Raw genomic sequence first — 12,052 nt, forward strand, 5'->3', positions numbered from 1 at the left:
CATCACTTATCAATTACAACGTGGAAAAATAGCCTCGGGGGCCCATTTCCACATGCAAGCTTACGTTCAGGGCGTTAACTCATCTTAGGTTTTTCTAAGCAGCAGTTAACTGATGCAACAATCATGTTAGTGTAGTCACCTCGGGTTAACTCGAACAGGCACCTCAATGACTTCAACAGCTTTCCCTCGTTCATCTCTGATTCATGGTCAAGAGATAATTGTGTAGGTGATTATGACAATTATAGATAATTAAGGAGCTATGTGCCTTATTTTGCTACCATTCGTTTGTTACATGTGATGTGTAAGGATGACTGCTTGTATATATAATCATTATTCCCTCGGTTCAAATCAAGCAACTGAGAGCTCAATGATGCCAATCAAGATATGAAGCCATTGGCGATGAAATTTAGAGAAGGAAGAAATTACCATAATCAGGTGAGGAGCTACACTGTGCCAAAGATGTGGTAAACTTAAGTTGTTTAGTCTATTTTATTCAATTTACTGGGCAGACGAATATCCTGAAGTGATCTACTCTGTCAAAAGTGGAATTCTTATCATGAAAATCAAATAAAACAGGCTACAGTAAATTTCTGCCCTTGCTTTCAAACTCTTTTATGTGGGTAGCTTTTCTTCTTAACTCGTCAAAATATCGGTTCTTTTAGCAAAATGAGGCCAAAATTAACGCCCTTTTACAATTAATTTTAAAAATGAAAAAGTTTCGGAACATTATACATTAATAGTCACCGCGACAGAAGGGCTGCCATGTTCGAAAGTCGAACTTGACGGGGGGTCTTCATATTTTGAAAAACATTGCGATTCTTATTGAAAACATATTTTAAAGCTGCACTTATGAACCTAAATAATTTACTTAAGTTTTTCTAGTTTTTCGGTTTATTGACTACAATATTTAATATTTTCCACTTCCACTTCGTTCACAGACAGAACTTATGTGTTTTTACAGTCTACGGAAACAACATAAGATCAGAGTTTGTTAGCTGACTGGTCTGTATTCTATTTCTTTTCTTAAAGCTGGAAAAGAAACCAGCCATACGGTTGCGAAATTTATAGGTGTAGCGAAACTCGAGATATTATCATTCATCGATGGAAGGAAAGCTTACTTTAAGAGCTTTCATAAATATTGTATATCCTATACTCCTATGGTAAAAAAATAAAATGCGACCCTTTTTAAATATTCAAGTGTGAATAATACATTCCAAATCGTTCTTAGAGTTGACTTTGTAGAGTACAGAGATTCATAAGTGCATCGCTGAAAGAGGATCTTTTAACAACTGATGGTGGGTAGAGTTTCCCTTTTTTGGTTTTGTAACGCAAAACATTTTGAGACGTTTTTTTTAATAAATGACACACACGAAACTTTTGAAAGTTTTACGTTTCAAGAAACACTCCTTAAACTTGGGCGATTTGATACATGAACGTCAGTCTTTGATAAAGTTCATTGCAGCGGCTCTTTCACTGAGATTTGATATACTTCGACATTTAGCTTTGCATTCAACTAACTGCAACCGACATACTTTTAATCAGCAATTACTGGTTCGTGTATTTTTTTTATATCAGTTCCATTTGCCAATATATCTCCCTCCATTGTAATCTGGGCAGAGAAGAGAAATCCGCATTTGAGCTGACAATCAATTCTTTATAAACTGTGTTCAGCTTAGGCTAAACTGCAGGGAACGTTTACGGCTCCTTTTGTAGAGCATTCCTAACACAAACCGTCGAGGAGCAATTTCGTTTGGGCTTTTCACTCTTTTCAGTCTTTCAAAACGTTTACTGACTCAGAAGAAGGTCTCAATATGGTAATGGCTCTTTCGGCTAACGAATAAAATTTTGGCAATTTACTGCTAACTATTATTTTCTTTCCGTCGCAATTAAGCAAGAGACCCAAATATCTATATGTTTCGTTCCAAATTACCCCATGCTTATCAGAAATAATCATGTATCTTTTTTTTCTTCACATTAGTAGTGCTATTGCTATGGGCATCGTACAATATCTCCAAGTCGTGCTGTTTGTATTCAATTTGAACGTTTACTGACTCAGAAGAAGGTCTCAATATGGTAATGGCTCTTACGGCTAGCGACTAAAATTTTGGCAATTTTACTGCTAACGATTATTTTCTTTCCGTTGCAATTAAGATAAATGTTACGCTTCATGCTTTAAGAAAAACAATTTCGTAGTTAATTTTAAAAAATGCATCAATATAGGTCGCTTTTAAGCAAGAGGCCCAAATATCTATGTATTTCGTCCCAGATTACCCCATGCTTTTCAGATGAAATAATCCTGCATCTTTTTGTCTCTACATTAATAGTGCTATTGTTATGGGCATCGTACAATATTTCCAAGTCGTGCTGTTTGTATTCAATTTGACCCTCTCCACTGAGGCACAGAAAAAAGTAACTTGTCAAAACTTCAAGTTTGCTATCGATGACGATGTCATCCATAACCAAATTCTTGAGGGTCACGTGTTTGAAAGATTGACGGTCCCAAACGCCATCCAGTGTCACTTGAAGTGCAAAGATGACTGCCTGTGTGTATCCATGAACTATTTCCCTCTTTCCAAAGAAAACAATTGTGAGCTTAACGATGCTAACAAAGACATGGAGCCAGCGGCGATGAAATGGAGGCAAGGGGGAAATTATTATGATTTGGTGAGAAGCTACACGGTGAAGGTGAGATAAGATTATTTATCTAATTCCTTATTCATTTATTTTTGAACTTTCTTAAATAAAGTAAATATCCCAAGATGTTCAAGTTCGTAAATTAAATAAATATTTCCACATGATCAAGTTTTGCAGTACTCCTTAAAAAACAGTTGTGTTATATGTCAGTCCGGGCCAAAGACAATTTTGTGCATACTGATCATTCTGCGATATGATTGATCTAGACAAAACTAAAACAAACTGATTTGGCTAAGAGAGGTTTGGGTTCATTCTCTTCCTCGTTTTGTAATGCGAAGGGAACAGCGGAACAGAAGTGACTAAAAATTTCATAAAGACATCATTGACTTTACCATTGTTGTATTACTGCATTTCAAACCTAATTTTGATGGATATTTCATCTCCTTTCTGGTGCCCCACTATGTGTTGTAGGCACTCGTACTTTGCTCGCACTGTTTTTATCGATTCGATCCGTTTCCGGTGAGATTTGTCGACGGTTGCTAAAGCGCACGTGCTAACCCAATTCGATGAGCATGGTAAGCTAAAAAATCCTTCGAATGTTGCTGTAGGGTGGAGACAAATACACACCAGAGAAGCATCATTGCATCGACAGATGCTGCCGCACCAATCCTTGTCTCAATGGAGGTGTATGTCAAGAGATTTGTGACGCTCACAGCACCAGGTTTAACTGTGCCTGTCCTAACACATACTCTGGTCAGCGGTGTGAGAAGATGAAACATCCGAGAAGCTGCAAAGACGTAGCTAAGAACGGTGCCTCGACATCAGGAAAATACGACATCTATAATTCAGACAATGAACGGTTTTCCGTTTACTGTGACTTGCAGTCTGAACCTGGCTTTGTGTGGACGTTAATACAATCGTTATCCTTGTCCAAGAGAAATGCCTTCAATTATGCAGAGTTTGGCAAAAACTTTGAGATTGATATTAGAGAGGGGGAAGTGAATTGGAGCGAGTTCCGACTATCCTTATCACAGATGCAGTCTCTTGCTATTTACTCCACACATCTGAGAGCAACTTGTAACTTTTCTACGGATGGTCTGCAGTATACGGACTACGCACGCGCTAAGCTGGCAGGTCATAACATTTTTGGTACCTGGGACACCTGCCAGATGTACGAATATGTTAATATCCGGGGAAACTCTTGTTCTAATTGCACCGCCCTGACAAAACAGCAGGAAAATGTGTCCTGGCACATAAGGAGTTACAATAGCATAGAAGAGGGATGTGAATTTGATGGAAAACCAGGTGGAGTCCCCGATGAAAAAAATTTCGGAAAATTTCACAACATGTATATTAATACGGATCACCGCTGCTCGTTTTCTCCTGCTTCTACAACGCAGCATTGGTTTGGAGCTAAATGTGACGTGTGACTATTTGCGAGTGCATTTCCTTTCTCAGAAAAGGAAACACAGCCAACTGAATGCAAGAAAACATCGGAGCAAGGCTAAGAACTAACAATAACATCATGTGTTTCCAAGTTTGGTCCAATTAGGAGTTGAACTTGAACTAAACGTTTAATATTTCAGTTAGTTACACTGAGTCTATATCACAGAAGAATGCAGACGTGCACAAGAGCGACGTCATAAGCAACCTTAGGTACACAGCGTCCACATATTAATAGTTGAAGTAAGTAGGTGGCCTCTCTACAAACACTTTTCACCTGCACTTTCATCTTTTCATGTAATGTTCAATAGATAGTAAACTTATATCTTAAAAGTCAAAGGTCGATAAAATTGGCCTTTTTCATATTCGTCTTTTAAAACGCATTCAGGGCTCACCATTAGTTGATTTATGCAAATTATTTTCAAGCCAGCGACTAATCGTAAGTTGAAATGTTTGTGTTTAGATTCAGAGATGTTTAAATAACTTCGTACGCTATTAATCTAATTATGACATGTTTTCTCGTCGTAGGGCGACATTTTCTTGACTCGGTCAATCAACCGTTTTCTCTTTACTGATAATTGAAAATTAGCTTCGGCTTCGTTAGTTTGATCATTAGTAAAACCAAGCTTTAAGTTTAGGTTTCTTGATTTCTCTTTAAAAAATCCGTACAGTGAGGAGAAATGGTATTTACTTAGTGGCAGGGAGATGTTAGTAATTTCTCCTAAGAGATAAATATGTACAGCTTTGCTTGATTTTAATATTAGGGACTCGATACATAACTGCGAGAAGCCCTCAACAGCCTCACTTTCACAAGGACTAAGGTACTTAAGTGCTTCGTTAGGATCACTGCTTACATTAAAACATTACACATTTGTTCATGAAACAATTTTTGAAATGTTCAAAATGTAGGAGATGACGTAAGTATAGTAGTTGGAGCAGGTGTTTGTCAAGAGAAGCACCAGGTATTGTTGTACATAATGTGAGACATCATCTTATTATATTATCATATTAGTTGTGAACGATTGTTGCTCATCGTAATGTTACGAACTTGTGTTCGTCTTTTTCAAAGTCGCATTCCAAACTTTTACTTTAAGCTTGTGGATTTACAGCGACATTACACTGTTGGACGCGCTGTCAATACATTATTAAATACAAATCCAAGTGACCATGGAGGTATATTGTAGTTATAAAGTTTATTATTTGAAATCTACGTTTCCGAAGTTTGAGACGTTCAATGATAAAATTGACAATTTTGAAAGCTTTTAAAGTTATGCCATTTTCCCCTCAAAAATGTTATTCGAATTGCGTAGCCAAAGTACCATTTGACCAAAAACCACTGACGTCACTTTGGTGACATTAAATCGAATTCAGTATGGCGAATAGTATGAAAGATACGCGACAACGAGGGCGATATTGTGTCGCTGGTGCCCCGGCTCTGACCAGCAAAACTGTCAGAATAGATCGTTCCGGCACCGGGCATAGAATGTTTCAGTTCCCGAACGATCCCGACTGTGAGAGGAAAATGGGTGAAATTTGTCCGCAGACAAAGACACGATCTTAACGATCCAACTTGGCCGTAAACGTCGCTTTGTTGGGCAAATTTTGAAGAATTATGCTATGAGCGAAACTTGTCCATATTAAACAGCATGATGGAGGCTCAAGGGATGAAGATGAAGCGCTTTTTGAGAAACGACACTGTGCCAACCAGGGACATTAGTTTTGTGCGTGGTGTAAACTAAATTTTAGTGTTTCTGCACCGTATCCTTAATTTTTTCTATTTTTCTCTTTGCATACTAACACTTTTTTTAAAAAGTCATTGTAAACATTCAGCTCCTTTAATGTACGAATAACTTAAAAGAAACCCAATTGAAATATCATCAAAGGCGGCAGATACAAAAGTAAGGAGGGTTGAGTGAGGTAATTTCCAATTGGAATGTTTCTCAGTTTTTGAACCTTTGCTTTTGTGGATCCCTTTACAAAGAGCTCAGCCAAAAATATAGAGCTGGAGCCGGATCGACCATCATTCATAATTCATGTTAATTTTTTACTACATCTTTTAACTGTAACAAAGTCAATTCCTCTATGGAAACGAAGGAAACTGTGGTTTATTTCATTCCTTTCAATAGGGAGACAAGGAGTTTTGACACCCAGTTGTAAGTATCTACTTTTCTGAATGAAAGACAGTTGAAAGATTAAAAGGTATTGGCGATCTCCTTTGTCTGTCGCTGGCGTCTACCGCTACTTGTTGTGAAATTACTTGATTTGTTTGTGATCACTCTTCCAAAGATAATTAAAAGACACATTGCGACGTATATCCTCCCACGAATGTAAAAAAAAAAAAAGAAAGAAAAAGAAAAAAGAAAAAAGAAAAAAAAAGGTGAAACTCCTTTTTTAGCTATTAAGACACTTCTGTGAAGGACTAAAAGAAAAAAAGGGCTATTCAACTGAATCACACTCAACTCCTCCTTGGAAACGTATGAAAATACGGTGGTCAATTTTTTACTCTTCTAATTGTGGAGACAACAAGTTTTGACACCCAGCTGTAAGTATTGATTTTTCTTGATGAAAAACAAATCATGGCCAGCTCTTTTCATTGTTTCTGGTCTCTTCCAGTCTAATTGCTTTTAGTGATATTGAAGAGCAAGGAAAACATTGGAAATGTCAGAGGAGGCATCCTGGCATATATGGAGTTACAATAGCATTGAGAGGGGATTTAAATTTGATAGAAGACCAGGAGGACTCATCAACAAGGAAGACAATTTCGGAGAGTGTAGCTGCAACGATATAAATCAGGATCACAGTTGCTTGCTCTCAACTGCTTCCACAACCCAGCACTGGTTTGGAGCTAAATATGACGTGTAACTTTTTGTGGATTCATTTTCTTCTTAAAAAAGGAAACTCAGCCAACAAAATACGACTCTGAGAAACCATTGGAGCAAGGCTAAGAACAAACATTGACATCATATGTATGCTTTCAAGTGTGGTCCACCTTAGGGGTTGAACTTGAACTAAACGTTTAACATTTCAGATAGTTACACTGACTCTTTATCAAAGAGCAATGTAGACAAACACGAGAGCTACGTCGTAGGCAACCTTAAATACTCAGAATCCATATTTTAATAGTTGAATTTTGCGTTATTTTATGCGGTCTTTCCACAAACACTTTTACTTTGACTTTCACTATTCATGTGTTCCATAGATAATACGCTTACAATTCAAAAGTCAAAAGCTCGATAAAATCGTCTTTTTCACATCCTTCGTTTAAAAGTCGTTTACTTCCAATCTTTGAAATTTTTTGTTCATTGAGAAAAAATCTAAGTATAAATGAAATAAAAACTTCATATCATGGAAAACGCGATGCATTAAAAAACTTTTTTGTTCGCTGCGCTCACTGGTTTTTTTTATGGTTTATCGCAACCGGTGAATAAAAATCGTTCGTACGCACTTTCCAAGGAATCATCTCTATGTATCTGAGATAGTTCTCGTTTTCAAAGCTTAATTCAACGTGCTAGTAATCATTGGAACGAAACCTTTTAACTTAGACTCGCATTTCATTTTTGCATTTTAGCGGTGACAATGTAATAATGACCATGAATTTCTATAGTAATTGTAGTCTTGAAAGCAACTGAGACCTTAGTCGTTTGTATTGCTTGGATCAAATCAACTCTGGGACATGTGTTCTCTGGTAGAGCACTTTTAATGAAGACTTTCGTTGATATGTATTGACTGAAGTTGGTGCAAGTTAAGATTGACGGTCATTGATATTTAACGCCATTTTTTCCGTTATGTAGTTGGAAAGACAAAACACTGTGGATCTTGTCACATATCCTTTTACGACATTGCTCACTGATCGCCCTCCTGGGATTTCTGTAATTTGTGTAATTTGTTCCTGTTTTGTGTGTTGGTAAAAACACCTCGTGATAGAAGGTGTTGTATGACATACACTCTCGGGAAATAGACAAGAGGAGAGATTCAAACTGCCGTCTTAGTTAAACCAATGTCGAAATTCTGCACAAACCCTAATAAAATCTTTTGTAATTTTGTAAATTCTATGAGTGACATCTACAGTCATACACCAGTTTGCTGTTAATGTAACCAAAAGACTAATTAACTCGGGGGTGAACATGCAAAATCATAATCCTATTCTGACTCGTATTGTTCTCTATTGAACAAGAGCTGCCAGATTTCGGTCCAAAAACACGGTAACTCCATATTCTGAATGGCTACATTGTACATGAATAAAGGGGGTAAGTTTCTGAGGAAACTGTGGTGCTGCAGAGTTAACAATTGAGTTGAAAACGTAAATTAGCCACCGTAAAGGGTAAAAAAGCTGACGTTTCGAGCATTAGCTCTTCGTCAGAGCGATTGGAGGAATTGTGGGTTGTGTGTGGGTTTATATGCAAGTGAAGCTACGCCATTGGTGGGAATATCGTCACCATATTCCCACCAATGAACAGCTCAGTAGTTAACACTAAATTACATTGTACATGTGTGGGTGGCCGATTAAAATGCCCAGAATTATTTGGTATCCAGTTCAAACGCACGCAACATTGACATGTTACGCATCAATAATGGCGAAATAGTAGATGAAAGTCTCTAAATTGGCTGAAACCTTAATAAATGTAGGGCCCGACAGGTTGACGTGAGCCCATCCGCAAATAGCGACTTCAGGGACGACGACGGATGTTTACGACGGCGAGCGGAAGTTTAAAATATTTGCCTGCGCATTTCCGGTAGCCGGCGCGCGAAGTTTCCCGCCGTAACTGTGTTGTCTGCGACGTCAAAACGAAGTGTTTTTTTTTTGTCTAAAACGTAAGTAACTTATCGTATATTTTCAATATATGATGAACTGTCAACATTTTTCCAAATTTGTGACAAATGTAAATGGTTCTAGGACTCATTTTAAGGCGAAAACTGACCGAAGTTTCTTTCTCCCTCTAAACAGCTTTAAAAGTTCGTGACTCAAATAGGCCTAAATGGAGACGAGTTCAAATAAGACAGTTCAGCAAGTTGTTTTTAGTTCATATTGTTAATGAATATTAATACTAAACCAGGAATTTAATCTAGATAATTTAATTTGTTTAAGGAAAAAATCGCTGAAGCTGGATATTATTGTGGTTTTTCAGATCAAACATGGAGTAGACCAAGGGACATGGCAACTACTTGTGTGAAGAAATTTTAGTACCTGAACCCTTTAAGTGCAAAAAAGGAAGCATTTCTAAAGGCAAAATCAGGGAAAAAATTGCAAACAATCTGAACGGCCTCAAGCTTCCCCGATTCTAAGTCAGTAAGTGTGCTGTTAGAGAAAGATACATACTGCTGAGGGAAAATTTAAAACAAAGATGAAAGACGAAGTGAAGGCAAGTGTGAATGTCATTTGAGTGAGTTGGAAAAGGCTCTGGAATAAATAGTAGCAGCTGCAACTGAAGACACCGTAGAAAACGATAATAAGACAACTGAAAACGAAAAAGCAGCGGAAATGAGAAACAGAGGCTATAGAAAACCTGAGAAGAACTCAGAAAAGGCAGCGGAATGAAGAGGAGGAGGAAGTGAAACCAAAGCAAAAAAAGTTGTAGAAGTGGAGGTGACACAATTGCATATTTGCGTGATAAAATGATCGCGTTCAGAAGTGGAAAGAAGGAGAATTGCAGCTGCAAAAACAACGAGTTGAAGTTGAGGGTAAACAGGAAGATCAACCAAGAAAACATCATCAGGATATGCCAAAGGTATTAGTGGAACAAACTAAGCAGCAACTTGAGCAGATGCAAAGTTTTCAGCAGATGTTTACCTCAGAAAAACAAGATTAACTCGGCTTAAATTTGCATAAAGATATTCATAATATCTTTGATTTTGCTGTGAATGCTTGTTTCAGCATTTAAATCATTTATCAGGCAAGTTTATATTTGACGTTGTTGTTTGTTTTTATACCTAAAATCTTACATTGTATAACAAACTTTTAGACTCTTTGTTGTATAACTCTATTTTTGGTGCTATTCTGGCACCTCTGTAAGGGACCTGAAGGTGGACACGTAGGAGATAGGCGGGGTCACCATACGCGGCCATTGGTTCTCTTGTTGTAGAGAAGCCATGCCGCCCCAGATCGTGAGGAACCCTCTTAAAGAGGAAAAAAAATGAGTGTTTTAGTTAGCTGAGGTTGGGGTGTACAGTTTCAAATCTCAACCTCAAGAAAAAAAAAAAAAAAAAAAAAAAAGGAAGGGCAACGAATCAGATTAAATCAACTACATTCTGGGCCGTACATGTTGGTTATCATACCATTAGATAAGACAACAGAGTGGCACTTGAGACTATGCACTCGTTATGTCTATTATAAACGACCCCCTGATTTTCATCGGGTCGACAAATGGGCTTTATTGTTCCGTCTATAAAACCAAAGCAATTGAGTAATGCACTTCCTTGAAATTTATCGCACGGGCATAGTTTTCAAGAAGTGGAGGGTTCAGCAGTGTATTGTTCCACTGAGTCATTCTGTGATTGTGCTCTTGATAGAATGTATCAATCACGAGATTGGAAATCATACTCAGCTCCGGAACCGGCCGACCAAATCGTGGAATTTAATCGCTGTATCTGCATGGGTAAGCAAATCGTCTCAATCTTATACAAAGCGCTTCTACCCCATCACGAATGGTTCCTTGGTGACAATTGAAAGACTGAGGGAGCTGCAAGGCCTCTAAAAGGAGGGGAAGCTCATTCCTATGAAATCGAAACTCAGCCAAACACTCGCTGTCGTCCATCTCATTTAAGTCGAATGCTCCATAACAATCGTAAGGGAAATCTGGGTTTTTTTCGAGATGTTTTCATCGTAAAGAAGAAGAAATTCGTCCTTGGAAATATCATCGTCATCAGCACTTTCGAGGAGAAGTTTAAGTATATCTCTAAAGGATGCCATATTTTCACTTATAAACCAAAAGTCTGTTATGGAACAGACTGCGTCTTCCAAGAGTGTTCTTAATGTTATTTTTCGCGCCTTACGACGGCGACCTCTCCCCATTCCCCCCAGTTCACGACCTCGCCGTTGCCGTCGTCGGATCTTATGGTCCCTTATAAAAAAAAAAGCACGAAGGCGACGAAAACGAGGACGAAGTGCAACATAAGATCTAGTGAGCAAAACAATAGCGAAACACGTGCGTTTTAAAACTTTGTACATTTCCGTTTCCAAAACTTTGGTGGTCCTACCGGTCAAACGACGAAATACGTATTGACTCATTGAGTCTGATGGGGTCGGACGAGAAAAAATATAATTTGAATGAAAACGAACTCGATATCGAAGAAAGATTGCTTTGGTTATGGATACTCTGCGAAGAATAAATTTGTAACGGAGAAAAACGATCACGATTATCACACAGTTTAGCTTTTTTCATTAAGCATGCAATCCAGCTGTGTGATGGTTTGACGGCAGTTTTAGTTTCAGTTATGTCTTTTTGAACTCACGCCACTACTGCTGTCTTAGTTATTGTTGTCTGTATCAATTAGTGTTCTTGCAGTACGTTTAAGCTCAGGAGGTCACTGGTAGTTTGAATTGTTTCTACAATTTAATGTTGGACAGTTCTCATTTCTACTTATTTAGGAAACGGTGGATGGCAATAAACAACCTTTGTTCCACGGACATTGTTTTTATGGCTTGCTGTGGTGGTCCTCGTGTGTGGTTAATTACTTCAGAAAACAAACATTGTTAATATGAGCCGAAAGAAAGCTAATGTTGAGAGGGACACTGTGTTGAATTTTCCAGAAAAGTTGGGGTCTTTTGACATAAAAAAGTTAAAAGATCCCGACATTTAAAAAGGGTAATCAGATTTTGATCACCGCTGTAAATGTGACGGATTTCAGTTATTTGATGCAAATTATTAGTTGTGAAGCACTCTGTGTCAACAGTATTGCAATATCGTATCCATTGTTTATTTCGGGTGTCTTCTAGGTAACGTCGTAAACAGAGCCAATGATCTTAATTGATTCATTA

The 12,052-nt window shown here is 37.9% G+C and overlaps 1 protein-coding gene and 2 pseudogenes across 1 annotated transcript; 2 read left to right on the plus strand and 1 right to left on the minus strand.

Annotated features, from left to right (window-relative positions):
- The first annotated feature begins 1,223 nt into the window (after positions 1 to 1,223).
- Positions 1,224 to 4,064, plus strand: LOC136282717 (protocadherin-like wing polarity protein stan). Its single transcript, XM_066170453.1, has 3 exons — positions 1,224 to 1,295; positions 2,325 to 2,685; positions 3,243 to 4,064. Exons 2-3 carry the CDS (start codon positions 2,335 to 2,337, stop codon positions 4,062 to 4,064), a joined length of 1,173 nt encoding a protein of 390 aa, XP_066026550.1. The 5' UTR covers positions 1,224 to 1,295; positions 2,325 to 2,334.
- Positions 4,065 to 9,053: 4,989 nt separating this feature from the next.
- LOC136282443 (uncharacterized) lies at positions 9,054 to 9,884 on the plus strand (annotated as a pseudogene).
- Positions 9,885 to 10,312: 428 nt separating this feature from the next.
- LOC136282444 (uncharacterized) lies at positions 10,313 to 10,984 on the minus strand (annotated as a pseudogene).
- Between the last annotated feature and the right edge of the window lie 1,068 nt (positions 10,985 to 12,052).

This window comes from Pocillopora verrucosa, chromosome 7 (assembly GCF_036669915.1).
Source record: "Pocillopora verrucosa isolate sample1 chromosome 7, ASM3666991v2, whole genome shotgun sequence".
NCBI lineage: Eukaryota > Metazoa > Cnidaria > Anthozoa > Scleractinia > Pocilloporidae > Pocillopora > Pocillopora verrucosa.

Coding starts and splice junctions, on each gene's coding strand:
- LOC136282717 (XM_066170453.1), top strand. CDS start 2,335: ATGGGCATCGTACAATATTTCCAAGTCGTGCTGTTTGTATTCAATTTG. Junction 2,686..3,242: donor TGAGAAGCTACACGGTGAAG/GTGAGATAAGAT, acceptor ATGTTGCTGTAG/GGTGGAGACAAATACACACC.